We start from the raw sequence: 22177 nt of genomic DNA, 5'->3' as shown, positions 1-22177 counted from the left end.
TGTATATGTGTGTACATATATGTGTGTATATATGTATATGTATATGTATATATAAACAACAGCACATAACACAATTGCTAAAACTTAAACTAAAATTAAAATGAAAACTGAAAATAAAAAAATAAAATCTTATTCAAAATATTAATACTATAATAGTGTAAGTAATACATAAAAACACTGATACAACCAGTAGGAGTTGGAAAAGACAAATGTCTATATTAACATAATGAAAGTTGTCACCTGATTGTATACATAAAGGAAATATTAAAGAAATTACTTTAAAAAGTCATTTTTTACACTTACTGCGTGTATAGGAGGTTCTGTAGAGCAACTCATGAGATGAGAAGACAAAATTGGAAAAATGGCTGTAGGAAATGAAGAACAGAATATTTAATGTGTGTTTATGTCTTTCAGTGGGCTGTTCAGGATTTTCATCTTTACCAGCGGCAAACAATGTCACAATTGAGCAGCAAAATGTAACTGGGTTTGACATGCTTCAGTCTGTCCGAGCCATTTCAGGATATTTCATAATGTAACCATCAAAACCTCTCAGAGCGCATCTTTGTTCTTCTCAACTAGCATCTGTCTTTGTTTTCACTTCCTGTTTTATTTTCAGCCTGGTTTTACAATGCTGCGCTGCTGTCTTGCAAACAAACGCTAGTCTAGATTTATTTGGTTATCACTGAACGGTAAATACATAAATGCACCAAGAGGTAAATGTGGGATAGAAGGAAAGTTAAAACGAAAGAAAGAGAACCCTGTTTACAATAACGTGTCTCTGTTCTTGTTCCAGCAACTCTGGAATGAATTAATTTGTGTTTCAGGTCAGGGAGTTAATGCTTTTCTGTGTTTATTATTATTTTTTTTTTCATTCAGTCCTTGTTCTGGTTTTAAATTGCCTCTCTTGTGTTTCTTGTGGTTGCCAGTGTGTTGCTATGCAGTTGCTATGGTGTTCTGAGTGGTAGTTAGCACATTTCTATCCATTTGCTAAAGGTTTTTTGGGAATGGTTTTCAGAGTGTTGCTTTACATGTGCTAAGATGCTCTGAGGGGTAGTTAGTGTGTTGCTAGGGCGTTGCTATGTAGTTGCGAAGTTGTTCCATGGGGTGGCTGGCATGTTTCTAGGGCATTGCTGTGTTGTTGTTAAGGTATTTTTGAGTAGCGTGTTTCTAGGGTGCTAGTTGGAGGACTGCTAATAAATAACGTGCTGCGTTTGCTAGGGTGTTCTAGATGGTTGCTATTGTGATTGCTATGGTGTTTTGGTTGCAGGAAGGAGCACAATTGAGCAGACACAACTTTTTCTAAAAGTAGTCTGTGTATTGCAGTATATAGGGTGTTTTGAGTGGTTGCTAGGGTAAAAAGCGATAGTTTGATTGCATAGAAGGGCAATAGTCCACCTTTCCTGAATAAGTGATTAAATGTTTGATTTTCATACTTTTTTTCATACTGATTTTCGTGTGCAGAAGCTTAATACTTAGTTAAAATCACTAACACTGTTGAAATGTGTAAAAAGTATAGTAATAGTGATGATTGACTTAGTAAACACAACCTCCTAACCTCCTAACTCCTAAGTTTTTACTACTTGATTCGCTGGAAGAGAAAGTTGTTGTGCTTGAAGTGTTTGTGTTTTTATACTAGAGTGTGTTTGATGTCTGAGGTGACTTGCCTGTTGCCGGGTAACCTCCTGTGCCCTTCTCTGATTGGCTGGGGGAGATAGGTGTTGACTGGTAGACGGGTTTGAGGGCTGATAAGAGTGCAGACATGCGTGAAATCCGATTGGGCGATAACTGCCGCTGACCTGGGGGTAGTGGCCTATCAGATTTCTTCATCTCAATCATGGCGACGATAAAGCTGTCAAATCAGCTTTGACTTTACTTCGACATGCCATATCACCCAGCATATAACAAGAGACATGGCTGATAAAAAAAAATATATATATTTTTCCTGTCACTGCGGGAACTTGTTACAGGGTAGATTTTAACGGCCCGGTGATTTATGACCTGGTCAGCTCATGCAGAGTGCTGCTGGGAAAAGTGCGAGACGAGAAAAGGGGAGGCCCCAAATATGAGCGAGAGGGGTGTAGTTTTCCGATCTCAAGCTTCAGAAAAAGAGTTATTTAGAGGAATATGTGGATAGTAATGGTAGCTGTGCATTACATAGTTTTGGTGGGCAACCATGCACCAGAAATGATCACCATAGCTGTGTGTAGACTACTTTTTTAGACTAGTTGTGTGTAAACTTTACTTTTCTGAAATGTTATTCAGTTTCACAGGGGTTTGTTAAAAGTAGATAACTTTTGTATGATCTTTGCTTGTTGTGTCAGGTCAGCTATACTTCTGATGTAGATGTAGAGCATTTTAGCGTGGTTGAAGGTCTAGTTTTGGACCCGTGTGGTCACAGGAGGGCTGAAACGTAACCCAGATTAATTGCTCAGGGAGTATTAGTCTGCATTGTTTCACTGTGCTGATATTGGCTCTTAACCTTTGTCAACAAACTGTTTGAATTCTCTAAAGCTAGTCATAGGAGAATCTTGATGGTCTGGATCAGAAGCTGGCCATCTCTCAGTTCTTTCTTGGACCTCTAATTGGATTGCTGCAATTTGATGATTGTTAATGAATGACATTTGAGATAATGAAGTCATCAGCCTAAGAGCTTTGGGAAGGCTCAATGTGGTGTTTGTAGTTTTCCCAAGATTTCTTAAAATGCCAAAATCTGTTAAAACCAAGGAGGTTCATAGTACTTAGAGAAAACATGTCTAAACCCATTACTAGTGACTATCCTGAGCTGTGAAAGGCAAAATAAAAGTCAATTTCTTTGAAAACATCTGGTAAAACATCTACTCTAATATATTTAAATGTTATATACACTACATCTCTTATGCTCTCCAAGGTTGCATTTATTTGATCAAAAATACAGTAAATACAGTAATATTGACCACATTTTAGAAAAAAATGTTTTCTATTTAGATATATTTTAAAATCTAATTTATTCATGTGATGGCTAAGCTGAATTTTTTAGCATTGTTTCTCCAGTCTTAAGTCTCACATGATTCTTCAGAAATCATTCCAATATGCTGATTTGTTGCTCAAGAAACATTTCTTCTTATTATCAATGCTGAAAATAGCCGATTTGCTTAGATTTTTTGTGGAAACCATATTTTTTTCCAGGATTCTTTGATAAAAAAAAAAAAAAAGACATATTTGAAATTTCATTTTTTTAACAATGTAAAAGTCTTCACTGTTAGCCTGCAAAACAGGCTAGCCTTGACTCCTTTGTTGAAACCTGCAATCACCCGTAATTCTTCTCACACGATACGAGCCGCGACCATGCGAGCATCTGTGATTTTCTCCCGAGAGAAAAAAAATCGCCTGCGAGCTCATACGACAGCAAAAATCGCACCGTGTACACCCGCCTTTAATGCGTCCCTGCTGAATAAAAGTAATAATTTCTGACCCCAAACTTTTGAAAGGTAGTGTATATGTATAAATATATTTTTTTACAAAGCTATTTTTGAGTGACTGTCAATGGAAAAACCCAAATCGTGTAGTTTTGGCACATTCCAGCAAGGGCAAAACAGGCTAGCCTTGACTCCTTTGTTGAAACCTGCAATCATCTACATGAATGTACTTTAACTGCACAACAGCTGTAGTTTTTGTGCTAATTAGCATCTGCCTTGTGTCTAGTTAGTTTTTAACCCCAGCCATGTGCACTTATGATTCTCCTTGAGGGACTCCAGTGCGAATGTGCTAATCCTACTGTTCAAAAACAAAGAGAAAGAACCATTAATGGAGGTTGAGCGAGTGAGGAGAGTGTGAAACAAAGTAAATTGTGCACCATCGCTGAAAGGTTGTGTGGTCAGTCTCCCAGCCACCGTTCATGAAAATCTCTTGAGTGGGAATACGCTATCAAGAACAGCAAATGGCAGCTTGATCTCCAAATATAGATATTACAACCATTTGCTCAGCCAATCAGAGAACAAGAGTTATGTTAATGTTAAAGCAGTGCACAAAATGAATGAAAGAAGTTTAGGCTTTTATGTATGTGCATTTTACTGTGCAATGATCATATGTCTATGGATTCTTTTAGTTTCAAACAGGCCTGGAGATTTTTTTCTTTCATTCTCTTTCCCATGAGGCTTAGTGGTGCTGAAAGCTCATATGAGCACAATCAAGCCCTGATTGATAGCTCCTGTAGTTCACAGATTGTTGTCTTATGCTGCTGTTATTTTTCTGAGAAAACCAGAATGTGCAAACAAGCTTAAAAAAACATTCTTCTTTACAGTAACACAGTTGTTCATGGACTTGTGAAGTGTGGCATTTTGTGCCCCTAGTGTCACAAAAATAGAATTGCATTCTGTTTGGTGACTTATTTTCGAACAGGTTTCCAAAACATGTCTACTGTCTGCAATTGGTTGGACAAACAGATAAACTAAATGTATATGTCTTTATTTCTGGGACTGCATTAAAATCCATTGAAGCACTAATTCCTAAATTCGCTTTGACAGAATATTTATACCCTCTTGTCTTGGAATGGCCTTCAGGTGAATCAAAAAATTTCACCATACCACTGTGATTAAACAATGGGTATTGAAACCATTTGGTGTGGTTGTAAAACCAGATGAGTCAGAAAATGAGGCACCAAATGAGAACCATGGTGCAAACAAAAACAGGCACAATGAGGTGGCCCATCTGCTGTGTTATTAATCTCTTAACAATCCTGTTATTTATAAAAGTTTATCTTAACAAGCCCATTGCCTTTGGGAAATAAACAAACAGTACAAAAACAACGCCTGACCTTCCTTTGGTCCAGCGGTCCTGTCATGAAGTTTCAGTTTATGTGTTCTCTAATTATTGCAAATATAAATCTGAAATTGGTCACCATGTGAGATCATCTCCCCTTCATATGCGGCAATTCTGTTTCCATTACATCTGAGTATGGTTTACATAAGTCCGCTGTCGTCCTTCGTTTGATTGACCTAATTCCATTTATTTGAGTCAAGATCCAATCACTGATTGTCTTTTACAAATGCTCAAAACTTTTCAAATTCAAAGAAATAATTCCCCCAGAAATGAAAATGTTGTCATCATTTACTCACTATTTTGTATCATGTTCTAAATGATTTTTTTGAAGAACAATAATGCTTCTCATACAAAGTATCTTAATGTGTGTGTATATATACATATTATATATACACACACACACACAGAATCATTCTCATATAAATATATAAAATTATAAATAATAGAAGCTACACATTGTCACATTAACAACTAGACTAAATGTTTTAGACTAAAATCAGTGTCATTTCCGATTAGTTAGTCTTTTTTCACTGCTTCATCAAAAAGAATCATAAGAGTCGCTTGTTTGTACTTTGAACTATACAGGTCACATTATATGCTGCTTGTTGAGAGCAACAATGAGAAGAACACGATAAAAGATTCCGTCTGCCTTTTTTGTCTTTGTAGTATTTTTATTAGGCTCACAGCTCTGATAAAACATCATCTTTTTTCTGTGGTGGAGGAGACTGCATTCATGTCATGAAATCATTCAGTTCCAGTACTTGGAACCATTTCTTCCTCAGATTCTCAACCCTAACAGTGATGCATCCTGTGTGTGTTTCCTCCACAGACTGCACACGGCCCAGAGAGCCATTAAGCAGACTCAGGTGACTGTTCAGAAGATCGGGAAGGAAATTGAAGAGAAACTGAGGACAACAGCGTCCTGCACAGAAAAGGTGAGACCCAACAAATCAAACTAGTGGGGTTTCTTGGGTTGTCTAGGTCTGCTTGCGTGCTCTTATTCATTCAGGATTATTTTTATATTCTGTATGCTTTCAATGTTCTCTAACTTCATAAATCCTATCTGGCCTGTTGGGTTTTCTTTTCCTTTGCACCTGGTACAAAGCACTGATGGTAAGACTCTGTAAAGCACCTCTGCAAGTATAAAAGGCTAAATTTACAGTTGCTGTATGCTTGACAGAATTTTATAGCAGATTGTCAAACTCAATTTAAAATTCAATGCTTCACTCTGTAGTGGGGATATTATCTTTCCAGGCTCACAGAATTACTCTTTCGTGAGGGATGGCAGTAAACCCGCTATCTAGCAGTGTAACAGACAAGCATTTCACTTTAGTCAATGTCCAATTGGAAAACATTACAAAATAAAAGTACATACTATTAGTACTGGCGCTTGTATTATAAAAATAAATAATTATATAGATTCTCTTTGCAAAGAAATTTGAATGGGTAAAAAACATTCCCAGTACAGGGAATGTTTTTACAGATTCAAAGCTTGCAACCAATATTTCGAGCTGTTGCAGAGTTGTTTTTGCAGGCGAGAATGAGAGTTTAGTATGCTGGTGCTAGTACCATCAGTTTCAGACAGGAAGTCAGGGAACCCAGTCACTCAACACAAACAGCAGCAGTATGGTAAATGGCCTTAGCGTTGTGTATCTTGTGTTACACAGATCCTCATAAATACGTCATTAGGTCCTCAGGTGGTTCTTGTATCCCGTGTTTTGATGGATTTAGAGATCCTGAATCCCACAGCTTTATGCCTCCTCTACATATCACCGTGCCCTTGTCACCAAAAAATCCTATGTTTGTGTTTCCACACTCACTGTATTCTGCAGAAGAATGAAAAGTAAAAGGAAAACATATTTAGGATTTTTCAAGGGAGTCAGCAGCTGCAAAAACGCAGCCGTTCGGGGAGGTTTTCAAGTCGTGTTTGTAGTTCATGAACGTTTAAAAAGTCCGTCATCTTCCAGTAGGCTGCAAATGCCCAGACATCTTCAACTCAGAATGAGCATAATCACACACACATTATATTTTTTTCTTCTTTTCTCGAATTCTTCAGAACTCTGATCCAAAGCTTAGTGCTCTGCCTCACTGTCTACTTAGGCAGCGACCAGTTTTCAAGCATTATTTGTTTTGTAGATGACACTTGGTTTAACTTTTTGTAATCTAATGCAAAATATTAAACAAAAAATATTAATTGTTGTTATTGTATTTTTAACTTTTTGTCGTTATTCATGAGGCATCAGACTGCAAACAGGAAATAAGGGATGAGGAAGGATTGCGATTATATTCAGATGTTCGGGGCTGTTTAAGATTTTTTAACAGTTATTTAATTCAGCAATTATGCACATGTAAAGACATTGATAATGTTACAAAAGGTTTCTTTTTTTTTTAATGCGGTTTCTTTCTGTTTTTGACATTTATAATTCTAAGAAATGTTTCTTGAGCAGCAAATCAGCATATTAGAATGATTTCTGAAGGATCATGTGACACTGAAGACTGGAGAAATCACTGCTGAAAATTCAGCTTTGCATCACAGGAATAAATTACATTTTAACATATTAAAATATAAATTGTAGTAATTTTTCACCATATTGCTGTTTTTAGTGTATTTATGATTTAAATAAATGCAGCCTTGGGTGACTTCTTTCAAAAACATTAAAAATCTTACTGACCCCAAACATTTCAACAGCAGTGGTAGCTTGTTTACAATAGTCTTCATGACAAGACCATTATATTTCTCATTTAGAATTGGATTGAGCCAGCCTTAATATATGAAACCAGCCCTTTAATATATGAAAACTTGGGCACTGATAATGCCCAGGTTTTTGTTGTTGTGGTTGTACTTGTGATGTTTTTACTGTTGCAGATTTTGTCACAATGTCTTATAAAATTTGTCTGTTTGTGAGGTTGATGCTGTATAAATTGCCCTGTGAAGGGACTAATAAAGATATTACTACTACTACTACTACTACTACTTAGGTGTTTAGTTTGTCTCCCGTCCTGGGCTGGTTGGTTAGACTAATCTGTTTAGATGGTTTTAGTTGGGTCTTTCAGCTGGGAAACCAACTATCCAACTAGATAAACACCATCTTGTCCAAGTGAGGAGACCACCTAGTCAACTTAAATTGACCTAAAATATGTTTTTTAGGATAGAAATGTGTTGAATTGTACCACATCCTAGAAAGACACCAGAAATCGCTTGAATGAGTGAGAATGAAAGACTCCTTGACACTCACATTTGCCATCTCACACACTTGTGAGCCATAAAGACACCAGTACTCGAGATGCCCTTACCACACACACACTCCAGCTGGCTTTGATGTTTAAGTGCTTAGTGTTTGTATGGCAGCGGCCTCTCCACCTGTTGAAATGCTGTTTTCTCAGAGGGTGAGATGTCCACAGAACCTTCTGTTGATCTCTGCTGTCTCAGTATCCTAGAGGTCTGTCATTTTCTTTGGAGTTTTGCCGATCTGTTTTCAAACCTTGTTTACTATATGGGCCTTTTTGGTTCCAGTTTTTTTTTTTTTTTGGTTGGCCAAAGCAAAGAATGACTCGCCTCACTTTTTTCCTCTCACTGTTGCTCGAATCCAAATGAGCCAGAAATGATCGTGACGTGAAATGAAGTTGCCAAAGTGTTGTGGAGAAAGCGTATCTTATGAGCAAACGTGCAAAAGCAAACACAATACGACATGTAATAATTACAAGTTAATTTGTGTTACAATATCCAATACGATATCCATCCAAAGATTCTAAAAGCCTTCTGAAGCTTACATATGTTGGGAATATTATCACACGTCTTTCTTCGGTGGTTCGTCAAGTCTCTGTGAATGACTGTGAAGTCTCTTCCTTTCCAAAAACGAATTGGCAAGTTTCTGGAGTTCTCCACATGTCAAATTTCAGGATACGTTTACACTAATAGCTGACACTCTCCCTCAATCACATGAGCGCTACCTGGACCGCACGAAAGGTCAGCGAAGGTCTGAAATTCCTGCAAAGTGTATCAGTTACTGCGCTTAATGAGCAAAAATCTGTTTTGAGTTTTCCTTCAGGCTTGAGGTTATGCGAAGCTGATTACAGATCAGAGCGTTCACTGCTGAAACAGCCGTGTTGTCACTTCTCCCTGGCCTCAGGTCAGTTTTGAGCCTATTAGGGCACTTCAGGCAATCAATCAGCCCATGCACGCTCACTACACTGTACCGGTTATTGCTACACTAATTGAATTATTCTGTACTTTCTCATTACTGCCGATTAGAGCAGACTGTGATTTTAGTGTGTGAGAGGATGTAAGTTTCATGCCTTAAAGGTTTGTGGCTTTTAGTCCATGTGTGCTTGCTTTGAAGATAATCTATATGCTAGTGTACAACTAATCTTTGGATTTTTGTATTTAGTTGGACAATTTTTTTTTTTTTTTTTAGAAGAGCAATTTATTTATTTATTTGTTTGCTAACGTTTTTTACTTTTATTTTTTCACCTGACATTTGTTTTTGTTTTTATATTCATGATATTTAAAGGGGTCATATGATGTTGCTAAAAAGAACATTATTTTGTGTATTTGGATGTAATGCAATGTGTTTATGCGGTTTAAGGTTCAAAAAACACATTTTCCACATACTATACATTATTGTTTCTCCTGTATGCCCCGCCTTTCTAAAATGCGTTGATTTTTACAAAGTTCATCGGTCTGAAAAGCAATCCTTTAAATATGAAAACATACTTGCAGTCTGTGAGTCAGAACAGCCGGCATTGTAGTCTACTCTACCAGGATAAGGAAACAGTCCTCCATAAAATGCCTTGCACACATCTTAATATTTGGGTTGAACTGTTCTGGAACAGTGTTGTAAATACAACTTAACCACTGATTTCTAGTCGTGTCTTCTTTTGGAAGGCCAACCAAAGTATTTTCGCTTTCGCAACAAAACACACAGTGTCTTCACAACATGGCGGCGGCGGTGGCAGCAACAATAAAGTTATGCCTTCTTTCTTTGCGTGAACATTTGGGCGGCGTTATGCAAATCTTCCCACATCGTGACGTAGATATGTTGGGGCGTGTTTAAACGAGGCATTTTAGGAGGGCGTGGACCAGTCTTAACTTTTATAAAGAATATCTCTTTGGGTTTGAGACTTTAGTCTTTGCAACTTCAGGGATCTTATCTATTCACAAACAACTTGTAACACTCCAAAGAGAAAGGAAAACTTGAAACGCATGAACGCATCATATGACCCCTTTAACCATTATATGATATTTAATTGGGCATGTTAATTTCTGCCTGTTTTTTTACATGAAGATTACCTTTACTGTCATGTAATATCACTTAAAATTAATCTTTAAAAATGTAATAATTGAATAACTATTAAATGTAATCTTAAAATAAAATTTAAAAATGAAAAACTTTCATGCTTTTAATAATAATGTTGTGATACCTAAATTTATATTTTTTACATTTTAATCTTTTAAAGTAGCATAAAATGTAAATATCAACCATATCGTGAAAATTATTTTTACCTCATCACAATCAATCTGTGTATTAATCCCTACTTTTGTTCTGTAAAAATCTTGTAACGTGCATGTTCATTTTTGAAATATTTAACTATGTGTGAAAAGTCATATGTTTGTCGTGCCAGTGGCGTTGATTGTAAAACATGCAAGATCTAGGTCTTTTCCCGCTGTATAAGGGCTCAAGCTATCTGAAGATAAAGGTGCTATATTCTCTATCGCAATCGCTTTGATTGACACTTCCTTAGCTGCCAAGTGCCAAAATACAAGATCCAGTAGATCCTGGAGATTTCATTGCTTTCATTGCCATTCCATTTCCCCAACACCCTGTGGTGTGTGGCATCATGTTTTTATCGAAAGAGACATCAAATTGATGTTCTTGCTGTAAGTTTCTGTAATTGCATATTTGAGTGGATCGAGGATCAACCTTTTTTTTTTTAGATGCTCCTCCCTCCTGCTCTGAATTAAACTCTGCAGTTCTAGTTATGATAGGAATCACCACCACCAATCACAGAGTTTAAAGACATAGTGAATTTTCCCTGCGTGTTATCTCTTCTCTCGCTCTCTCTTTCTTCTCCTATCTGCTCTCGATCCCACTTTCACCCTCGTCAGATCACTGGTCCTCATTAGTGCACTTGGCTCACTAACAGTCCCGAAAGCCGCAGGGCTGTAGATGTAGATTAGATAGATCTGCTGTGGATCTGCTGGGTGCTGGAGAAGCTGAGGGAAGATCTGGCACTGATGTCTGCTGTAATCTGCTTAAAAAAATCATCCCTTGCATTTTTTATTACATTAATGTGGCATGTGCTTTCTTTCCAAAGTGTCTTTATTTATTTAATATATATTAAACAGTACAATATATACAATATATATTGTCCTATATAACATACACACATGTGTATATATTTATATTTGGAGGCAGAAAGATTTTTTAAAAATGTTTTTGAAAGAAGTCTCTTATGGTCACCAAGGACACACACACACACACACACACACACACACACACTGTGTATATATTTATATTTGGAGGCAGAAAGATTTTTTAAAAATGTTTTTGAAAGAAGTCTCTTATGGTCACCAAGGAGACACACACACACACACACACACACACACACACACACAAACACAAACAGAAACAGAGTTTTCTAGATTAACATGTTTTAAAATGCAATTTATGCCTGTGATGCCAAAGCTGAATTTTCAGCAGCAATTACTCCAGTCTTCATGTGTCTCATGATCCATCAGAAATTGGTGCTTTTTTGATGAATATAAGTTCAAAAGAACAGCATTTTTTTTAAATAGTAATCTTTTGTAACATTATAAATGTCTTTACTGTCACTTTTGATCAATTTAATTCATCCTTGCTGAATAAAAGCTTACATTTCTTAAAAAAAAAATAACTTGTTGACTCAAAACTTTTGAATGGTAGTGAATTTAAAAATGAACAAAAAGTTTGTTAATTTATGATAGAATAAGCAATTCTATTGCATACTTAATCTCTACACATGCTGAATGCCTAAATATTTAGATGTAAATGAAATTCTGCTAAATTTACCTTCAAAACGCAGCATTAACATGTCTGATCTGTTGTTAAACGTCCTTTTCTTAATAATTAATCAACCCAATGCAGTAGGTATGGGAATGGAATAGGTAAGAATGGAAAAGAGGAAGGTTTTCCACATAAATGATCCACCTTAATGCTGTCTCTTTCCTCAGAAGAAAGAGAGGGAGTGTATGCAGCTACGTATCGGGATTCTGAGGTGCGAGTTGGAGAGACAGAGGAAAGCGCTGGCTAGAGAACTGGACATGATGCAGAAAGAGAGAGCGCAGCTTGTAAAGAAAGGTAACCAAATTCACCAAACCATCTAACTGATGAGAGATCTGTCCCACTTTGGTAAAAAAAAAAAACATATGTATTCAAAAGTATTTTCTTCTTTCTTCCTCTGTACTGTTATACACCAGTGGTTCATATCCCCACACATGTGCAATCGGGCAACGTTCTCTTACAAAACTGTGTGTCAGACTGAATGTGTTGTGAAACTCTTCATCTTATTTTTCACTGATGTAACTTCACGTGTGTTCCAGTATCTTGGAGGACCGTATAGAGTATCATCTGCTAAAATGTATTTCCAGATCTGAAACACTGGCTGTCCACATTCTCATGTAAATGTATTTCCATGCCTTGAATTGAGCAAGGCAGTTGTTTTACATCTAACCAGCCTTCAAGTAGAGTCCAGCATCAAATATTTTTCCTGTTCTCACTTAAACTGAAAAAGTTGCTGGAAGCAACAAAATTGCAGCCGTTTCAGAACATATTTGATGTTTAGTGATGTTCAATCATTTATGATATCATTCAACTTGATATCTGTATCTACCAACCAAAAAAAACAAACAAATTTCTCAATGATGTATAAAAACTAGTGGTGTTAAAATTAGCGCATTAACACAGGCGATACATTTTTTTTCACTTTAACACTTTAAAAATATTTAACGCAATTAACGCAGGGGCGGGGCTAGGGTTGGCCACCCCACTCACAACTGCTGCTTCTGTCACTTTTTCTCTTGACAAGAAGTGCATTTATTCAGTCGCAGAATGACTGAGAATGGGAGACGTTTCGGATGCGCGCTCCACTTCACTTCAGCGCCAGGCGCGAGTCAAGCGAGCATGGAAACGGTACTGTGCTCGCAGAGCGTGCTCTTCAAATGCACGCACAAAGGCGCCGGCGCGCGCTGTAGCCTGTATCCTTTCATATCAAAGCGTGAAATAAACTACGTGCATGCAATGCCGTGGTCAGTAAAGTCATGAAATTACCAAAAAGGCGATTAAAGCTGCCTTAAAACTGTGCATGCATGTAATATATTTTATATGAGTCACATTTATCACTGTCTCTCTCCTCTAACACACTCGATTCAACTCGTCAGCTCATTAATAGAGACTTTAAGACCTGAAGTAGGTCAGAACAGGTAAAAAGAGTTGAGAGAAAATATGATGTGTGTCAGATCTGCGTCACATTCAGCAGCGGCAGCTCTTAAATAAATAGCAGCCAAAACAACCTAATAAACCAGCTGCTGTGATGTCTATTAATGAAAGGACAAAGAAAGGAGGAAAAAATAATTTTTATAGCTTTAAGGATTCATCTATATTTAATTTAGAATTTAGTGTTTGATAACTTCAATTTAAATTTCTGTATATTTTTGCTGAAGGGCACAGGTAAATATGACATTTATTATAATGGGTTTATGTGAAGATTGTTTTAAGTTCACTCAAATTAGAAGTTATTTTTTAAAGTCTAAGAAATGTTAAAATTGATAGCTCTCAATTATACTGTAATGTTGAATGGCTATAGTCAATTGTTAAATATTGGGGGTGGGGGGGCAATTTTAAAGGGAAATCAGTATTGGTATCATTGATACTGGCCTTCAGTCATAAAAAAGATGCCATTAAAAAATATACTCATAAACAGAGAGAAGTAGCTCCGGCTACAATGTTCTTCCGCAAGACACATGCAGTTCTGTTTATTAACCTCTAGAGCGCCAAACGTTACGGACTGCAGCTTAAATTTTTTTTAATCAATTGACAGCACTAATAAAAACACAAACGGCATTGTAAGCATTTGTTTAGCAGGTGAGTAATTAGCAATAAAGATCATTTGCCATGTTTTGCACACCTGTCGCAGCAAACGTTTGCCAAAATGATTTTATGATCTTGTAATAATGTCATTCAGGAATTTAGACTCAATGATTTGCACAAATGGGATTGTTTACCATTAATCGCTGTGTTCACAGTGTTCAAATGACATCATTGGGGTCTTCATGTTGGGAATCCGACTTCCCATTGCACTTCTTTAAGAAGGAATTTGGATATTCCCTTTTCGGAGAACTTTGTATTCTCTTTTAGAGATTTTAATTTGTGTGGTACTGCCCAATCAAATGACGTACACATTGCCTGTCGTGACTGATTTGAGCAAATTTTTTGATTAACATTTTATACATGCCTAGTTAAACCATGTTGTTGGTCATATTTCGTCAGTTTATCCAATGATAAATCCTCTTGTAGCAAAATGGCACTTCTGTAGTTTTGGCCCGTCCAGACCACCACCACCACACGTGTTTGTTGTGATTTAGTGGTCTCATTATTCTCTTATGCTACTCTACACTGCTCCCATCAAAGATTCAAACTGTGCAGGCGGACACTGAACATTCAGAGTTTATCCAAAACTTAAGTTCCTTCCCGCCCCATTCGTCACAGCGTCCTGCCATTCATGTTTGATTTCTGAATCCTGCTCTTTTTATTTGCCAAATGTTATGCATGGGTGGGAGGTGCGAAGAGGTGAGTTTGATTTATGTGGTGGCTGGTGTTTGACTAGAGGGTTGAGCTGCATACTGAGGGTTCATAAAGAATACATATACGCACGCTTGCAGAACTATAATGATTGAGTGGCCTGGTACTTGCCATCCTACAATGTATTGTATTCATGATCTCCTAGTATGTAGAAACAAACAACAGATTTGGGGTTCAGGGAAAGGTCTGTTCTAGATGGATGAAGTCTACCCAACAGCCTCTGCCAAGAGGAGCCTGTCCTGACTGGAGCTGAAGGGAGCGGCCCATTCACATTCACACACAGGAAAATACTTTTTAAGAGCTGAAGAAAAAAAAGATTTTAACTGGAGTAAGAGGAAAGGATGATGGCACACCGCTTGACCCCCGCTTAATTCTTTTTTTTCTTTCTTTCTTTCTTTCTTTCTTTCTTTCTTTCTTTCTTTCTTTCTTTCACCAGATTTGTAAGAAAGTCAATGTATAATTTAAAATGCAAAATTCCTGCACTCTACCCCGGTTTATTTTAGTATTATTTATTTTATTTTATTTATTTTATTTAAGTTTTATAATTTTATGTGCTTTTGTCATTTTTTTTAGTTTTTGTTTTTTAGAAAGTATTTCTATTTAGCTTAAATTTGTTTTTGTTTCACTTTAGTCAGTGTTATTTTAGTATTGTGGAGATACTATTATAGTTTTAATATTTTGAATTCATTTTTATTTTTATATTTTAATTAATTAATTGTTTAATTTTTATTTCAGTTTTAGTTATTTTAGTATGTCAAGTTAAACCTAAATAAATATGAGAAATGTTGCCCTGGCAACTAGCTAAATTGTTTCTTTTTATATTTAATTTTATTTCAATTAATGTTTATTTTATTTGAAATAACAAAATGTTTTTTAATGGCTTTCAGTTTAGTTTTAGTTAATTATATTAACCAAGGTTTTAGTTTTAGTAATTTTAGTACTTCAACTTACTTCAGTTAGTTGCCAAGGCTGTTTTAGTTTTTGCTTAAGTATTTTAGGTTTTATTATTCATCTAATATTTATATTTTATTTTATTTCAGTTTAATTTCAGTTACCGAAAATAGTGAAATAGTCATCACTAAAACTATATGGCACTACGATAACTACCAAAAACAATTAATAGTAATGCATCAATTTAGTTGTCCAAAAAGTTGCTTACAAAGATTGGATGGGCTTTATGTTGCATTAAAAATGAAATATTGAATATTTTTGCAATATTACTGTACAGGACTTTTCTTCTGTGTTCATAAAATTAGTCACTATCTTAAGGTATGCACTATGCAGTTGTTGATGTGTGATGTTTTTCTATTTAGTGTTAACATCCAATGTATAAAAATGCATATTTGGTCTTCCCTTTCCCTTCTTTGCAAACATCTCCTTAGTATGAGATATTCATTGGGTTATTATTAGTAAAGATAAGGGAGAAAAACGCTCTCTTCAGGGAGCGATATGAGAGAAACAAGAGTTTCCTACTTTTTTTTTTTTTCTTTCCCGTCATGTTCCTCTCAGTTGAAGCCTGCCTTTCCCATTCCCGCTAACAAATCCCCCACACCCAAATTTCATTTAAACACTAATGGTCCTTTAAGCTATTGTCAGTCACCACTTATTTGCTGTGATACTAACCGGGCCAGTACTCTGAGAAACAGCATGAAAGCCTCCTTCCAAAACTACCGTAGTTTATCCCACTTACAAAGGGAGATTGCCAGAAATTGCACAAAATGACTTAAGTGTAACCACGTCTCATCTCTGTTTAATGTACAAAGCTGCAGTCATGCGCTCTCGCACTCCCCTGCCGGTTCTGGTCACTGAGCGCTTCCTCGTTTCCATTGAAGCATAGAATAAAGCTTTGCAGGGTCAAACCTCCTGTCACTGATTCCCTCGCTCTAATTTCTCGTCATGTCCGTGCACATGTTGTAAATTATGCCCGTAAAAGTGATTTGACGTCGTTATGATCGGTAGTTGCACTCTGCAGAGGGCCTGTAAACGTCAGATGTGGAGGCACTCCACAAATGAAGATGAAAATGTAAAGAATATTAAAAAAAATATTAGTACAGAGCAAGGGGACACACTTTTACTAGTCCTTTTTGGTCATCAGAACACCTGTTTGCTTCAGTTTTCTGTGGTTTAGCTTTCATGCATTTTTTCCATCTCATTGTTGGCCAAAAAAAAAAAAAAAAAAGCTTTGTCAATGAATATTTCCATCTGTAATTTTCGGTAATGAGATCAATTGTTTCTTTGGAACATAAAAGAAAATATTTTGAATGTTAATTAATTGTCTCGGTGGTCGTTTTTGTTCATACAATGAAAGTCTGTGTGGTCCAGTGTTGTTTTGGTCCTCATTAACTTAATTGTATGGATAAAAACAGCTGAAACTTTCTACAAAATGTCTTTTCGTGCTTCATAGCCGAAATAAGATTGAGGGTGAGTATATGATGACAGAATTTATATTATTGGGTGAACAATCCCTTTAACCTCTGCTGTTGTTTCTCCAGAGCAAATGCAGATGACTTCCTCCAAGTAGTCTTTAGGAAAGGTGTGGGCGGCGAAGAGGAGGCCTTAACCTGGTGCTGACAACTCTGATGGCCGAGAGAGGCGATATAACTAAAGCAGAGTTTGTCATAGGGGATTGTTTAAAGAGAACAAGTAAAGAACAAAAGCGTTTAGACCTTTCTGTCTTTCTCTGCCTCTGGCCCTTTTTCTTTTTCCTGCTGTCTCGTCCTAATGAGAGGTTCAAGGCTTTGCATATGGGACCGCTTTGCTCCAGCGACATTGATCTCTCTTCCAATTTCCCTGGTTCACACCTCCCATGTCTTCAGAAAGACAGCACCAGGGTCCAGGATGTCCCGACAAGCTTTGCTTTAGGACAGAGAGATCCCACAGAGCAGTAAAAGAGAAGAGAATGTGAGGCATATTATAAAGCAGACGCTCTCTGTTTTTACAAGTGCGAGTCAGAACAAAGCAATTTTGCCCCCTTTTTTTTTTAAACCAGACAGTCTGCTTTGATTTTCTCTCTTTCCACTCTCATCTTCCCTCATCTTCTTATTTTATGTAAGTGAAGTGGAAAAGAACAGACAAGAATCAACTCTTTAAAGGAATTGTTCACCCAAAAATGAAAATTGTCATCGTTTACTCTCTCTCTCTCATGACATTCCGAACCCGTATGACTTTCTTTCTTGAAAAAAATGTATTTTGTAGAATCTTCATGCAATCCTGACCACACATATATAGAAATATGTATTTGTGTGTTTATATACTGTATGTCAAGTCAAGTCCCCTTTATTTATGTAGCGCTTTTTATACAATACTGATTGTGTCAAAGCAGCTTTACAGTGTCAAACAGGAAAATAGTTTGTCAATAATGCAAGAGGACAATAACAAAGAGTCATTTTCCAGCTAAAGTCAGTTCATTGATGATTCAGTGATGTCGTCATCCAGTTCAGCTCTCTTCCATTAGTGTCTGTGCAATCAGTCAAGCGTCCCCAACTAAGCAAGCCAAAGGCGACAGTGGCAAGGAACCAAATCTCCATCGGTGAAAGAAATGGACAAAATACCTTGGGAGAATTAAGGCTCAGTCAGGGGGCCAGTTATCCTCTGGCCAATACTGTATATGTAGTGGTCCTAAGACAGAGACCTGAGGCACACCACAATTTTAGCCTATCCCCCTTTTGACCTGTCTGTAGAAAGAATTTAAAACCACCTCCTCTCTTCATTTCAGACACATTAATCTCTCTTGCTTTCTGTCTCTTTCTCTATTTCCCTCTTCTGTGGATATTATTTCTGAAATAATGGATCACAACAGTATTGCATAGAAGTGGGGCTGACACATGCATTCCACTGCAACTCACACTCACACACATGCATGCACACTCCTGGCTGATGCTTTGATAACATGGGGGTAGTGTGGCCATGCAGGCTAGGTTGGAAAATGTCTTTGAACACCATCAGCAAAACCCTTAGAGCCAGGTAATCTGGGCAGAGTCTATAGCTTTCCAGCAAATCAGATTTAGCAACTTTGCTGTTCTGTTTCCAATGAATGTTTTCAATGCCTTCATTTATATTTTCTACTTTTCAAATGCCTTGTCTTCATGTTTAGAATTTATTGTTTCATTGTTATTATTTATTGTTTCCAAACCCAGGCATTCAATTCTAAAATAAGATGTAACATTAATCAATCTGAAAATCTAAACAATGAAATAAACAAATAATTTAATGTATGTAAAATGATTTCTACCCATTTTTAAGCATATTAGTTGTGGCATTGTTTCCACCACAAACAACAATTTTGCCCCAATAATGTTTTAACAAAATTTAGTGTACCACGATTGAGATTATGAAAATTTATTTAAATATTAATTGTGAACTGAATATTTTATTTGTAATTTTTAAAAAGTTCACGGGGCCAAAGTTCATAGTTGAGTAACCACCCATAAATGTACATAAGTACAATAACAATTTAGAAAGTGTTTAATATTGTGGAATTTCACAATTTCATCATTAAACTCTTTCAGACTTTTTGTAAGCTAAACAAGTCTTATCTTGCTTCTGGGAATCGTTATCCAAATTTCGAGTCAGGAGTGTTTTGATTATATGGTCTCGTCTTATATTTATGTAAAAAAAAAAAACCCTACAAGCATTTTTTGAATCTCAATTAGTTTTATGTTGCCTGTAGAGGAAATGTTTTTATAATGATGAAAGGCTATGTTTTATGATGGTACAATTTAATAGACTGCCATCAAAATGAGACACACCTACCCACCTGTACAAACACACATGAGACTACCTGTTCCCATCTTTTCTCTCTCTTTTATTCTCTCCACCTGTCTGTGTTCTTCTCCTCAGAGGAGGCGTCGTCTACCAAGCATCAGGGTCTGGAGTCTGAGCGCAAGTCTTTGACGGAGTTACAGAAGGAATGCACTGCCAAAAGGTGAGAGATTGGCAACCTGCAACTATCCGTCTCTCTCTTTTCTCTTTTTCATCCCTCATTCTCTACCCTCCAGTCCAGTGGTCTCACATCTGTCAGACATTGCCATGATGGGCCGCAGAATGGGGTACTTTTTTGGGAGCACTTTGGGAGATTAGGTGGTCAACTCAAACAGACTGAGGGCATGCTGGATATATTTGTGTTTTCCCACCCACTCGAATTGTATCGTGTGACAATAAGCAGAGTATGTTGTGCCAGTGCTGATGGGTTTGACATGACCCAAAGGGTCACACACAGTGGGTTGACCTCTGAAATAATGCATTTGTATGTCTGATGGTGTTCCTCAAACTCTTGTTTGAAGCACAGATGTCAGGCCTTGTGTAATGTTGCAATAAACATCGGTATTGTATATGTTATTATTGTCAATTTTGCCTTTTTAAAAAAAAAACATTTTTTAATAGACAACAGCAGTCAGAAGGGGGAAATGGGATCAGTAAATGATATAATCCAGTCTTGAACTAGCATCATCCGCATGAGCACCAAGGCTCATGTGTCAAAGCACTCCCTTTGACTAATCGCTCCGCCAACTACTGATTTTCATTATATGATGACATATTTTTAAAATATATTGTATATTATACAAATATAATATTTATTATATTTACTCATATATTTCTTATGTTTATGTGTTATATTTATTTATACACTACTGGTCAAGTTTTGAATAATTACAATTTTTAAAAAATGTTTTTAAGAAGTCTCTTATGCTCCCCAAGGCAGCATTTGTTTACTCACAAATACGGTAAAAACAGTAATATTGAGAAACATTAATACAATTAAAAATAATTATTTTCGATTGTAACTTTTTTTGTAAATTTATAAATGTATTTACTTTAATTCAGTTTAATGCATCCTTGCTGAATAAAAGTATTAATTATTTTTTTATTTATATATTTATTTATTTATTACTTACCTCAAACATTTGAATGGTAGTGTATCATGGTTTCCACAAACGTATGAAGCAGTATAACTTTTCAAAATTGATAATAATAATAAAAAAAATGTTTCTTTAGCAGAAAATCAGCATATTAGAATAATTTCTGAAGGACCATGTGACACTGAAGACTGGAATAATGGCTGCTGAAATTCAGCTTTCAAAATAAATTACATTTTAAAATATCATTATTCAAATAGAAAACAAATTATAAAATTGTTTTACAATATTATTTTTTTTTCTGTATTTTTGATCAAATAAATTCAGCCTTGGTGAGCATAAGAGCCTTCATAAAAAACTTTTAAAAAAATCTTAATTATTCCAAGCTTTTGACCGGTAGTTTATTTATTTTAAATTATAAATATAAGTTTAAATTCATCCCCCTTAAACTACTGCCACTACAGTCATACACATTCAGACAGATGAGCGATGGGTGCTTCTGGGCGTTGATTCACATCTCGTGCTGTTTTTGGCATATCGGAGACCCACTTCCAGTAAAGAAAGATCAAATTATGTTCACAGTTTAACAGTGGTTGGATAGAAATGTTTTGACCGGATTTTGGGTGGTGTAGAGCAGGCCTGGTGGACCCACATGTAAGCTATAGTCCAGTAAGGAAGGTATATCCTTCATACCTCATCATTATTTCCGTCCTGTCTCATTTTCATGGCTGTAAATGAATACCACATTATCCTCTATCATTACTCTTCATCTTTCTCCTCAAGCCACAGACCCAGTAGCTGAATGCTGAGCATGAAAAGTAAACATTTTTTCAACCCCTTGCACCTCACCTAGTCAGGTCTTGGTTTTAGCTGTGCCCGTCCCCCAGCCTCCCCCCGTCCTGAGGTAATGGTGTGTCCCCTACTTGACAGATGTGTCCTGATTAGGGTTGGTTGTACCACTGGAGGATGGGGTCAGAGTGGAGGAAGTTCATTGTAATTTGGCAGTTATGATAACTGAGTAGTTCTTACCATTACTAGAGAGATGATTCAGAGCATCATTAGCAAAGTGAACTTCCTAAAGCCAGTATAAACATTGCAATTAATACTTCTTTTTCCTCTTCTTGTTCTTTTTCTCTTTCGTCTCCATGTCATTTGGACTCCCTGTTATTTCCTGTCTTGCAACTGACTTTTGCTGGTTATACAGTAGCTCCAAAAAGCATTTAGACAATTTTGGACACTAAAAACGTACTTAAAATGTGTGAATTACTTTTTATTAGATAAATATAAATATCAAACAAAGTTACATCTGCTAACAAATGTTGCTTAAACCTTTCTCAAAAGTCACTTTTTTAACCAATTGTTCCCAAGTTTGTTTTTGGTGGATGCACGAACACAGGTTTCCTAGAATAATATATTTACACATGTCATTTGTATTCATTTTCTATAGTAATAATAATAATAATATAATTTGTTTAATTTTTTAAAATTATTATTAACAACAGTTTTACTATCATTTAACTTTTAATATTATTAATTTATAATAATTATTATTTATCAATTATTTGATTGTTGTAATTGTTATTAGGAATTTATTGCAAAAACAATACAAATATTAAACAATATCAATATAGAAATAAATAAAAATAAAGTTAAATGATGATAATAACATTATTATAACAGCAATATAAT

At 36.1% G+C, this 22177-nt stretch overlaps 1 protein-coding gene across 1 annotated transcript in view; it reads left to right on the top strand.

Annotated features, from left to right (window-relative positions):
* The window catches only part of LOC107691651 (UV radiation resistance-associated gene protein-like), a 110510-nt gene that overhangs the window by 21305 nt on the left and 67028 nt on the right, over positions 1–22177 (top strand). Inside the window, exons 7-9 of the mRNA XM_016490385.1 lie at positions 5627–5732; positions 12008–12134; positions 19473–19557. Of these exons, the coding sequence (XP_016345871.1) occupies positions 5627–5732; positions 12008–12134; positions 19473–19557 (318 nt within the window). The remainder of the gene's footprint in view (positions 1–5626; positions 5733–12007; positions 12135–19472; positions 19558–22177) is intronic.

The sequence above is a fragment of the Sinocyclocheilus anshuiensis genome, unplaced genomic scaffold (genome assembly GCF_001515605.1).
Source record: "Sinocyclocheilus anshuiensis isolate Anshui unplaced genomic scaffold, SAMN03320099.WGS_v1.1 scaffold186, whole genome shotgun sequence".
Taxonomy (NCBI): domain Eukaryota; kingdom Metazoa; phylum Chordata; class Actinopteri; order Cypriniformes; family Cyprinidae; genus Sinocyclocheilus; species Sinocyclocheilus anshuiensis.
The sequence above is the reverse complement of the archived record's forward strand: the minus strand, read 5'-3'. Positions and strand labels throughout refer to the sequence as shown.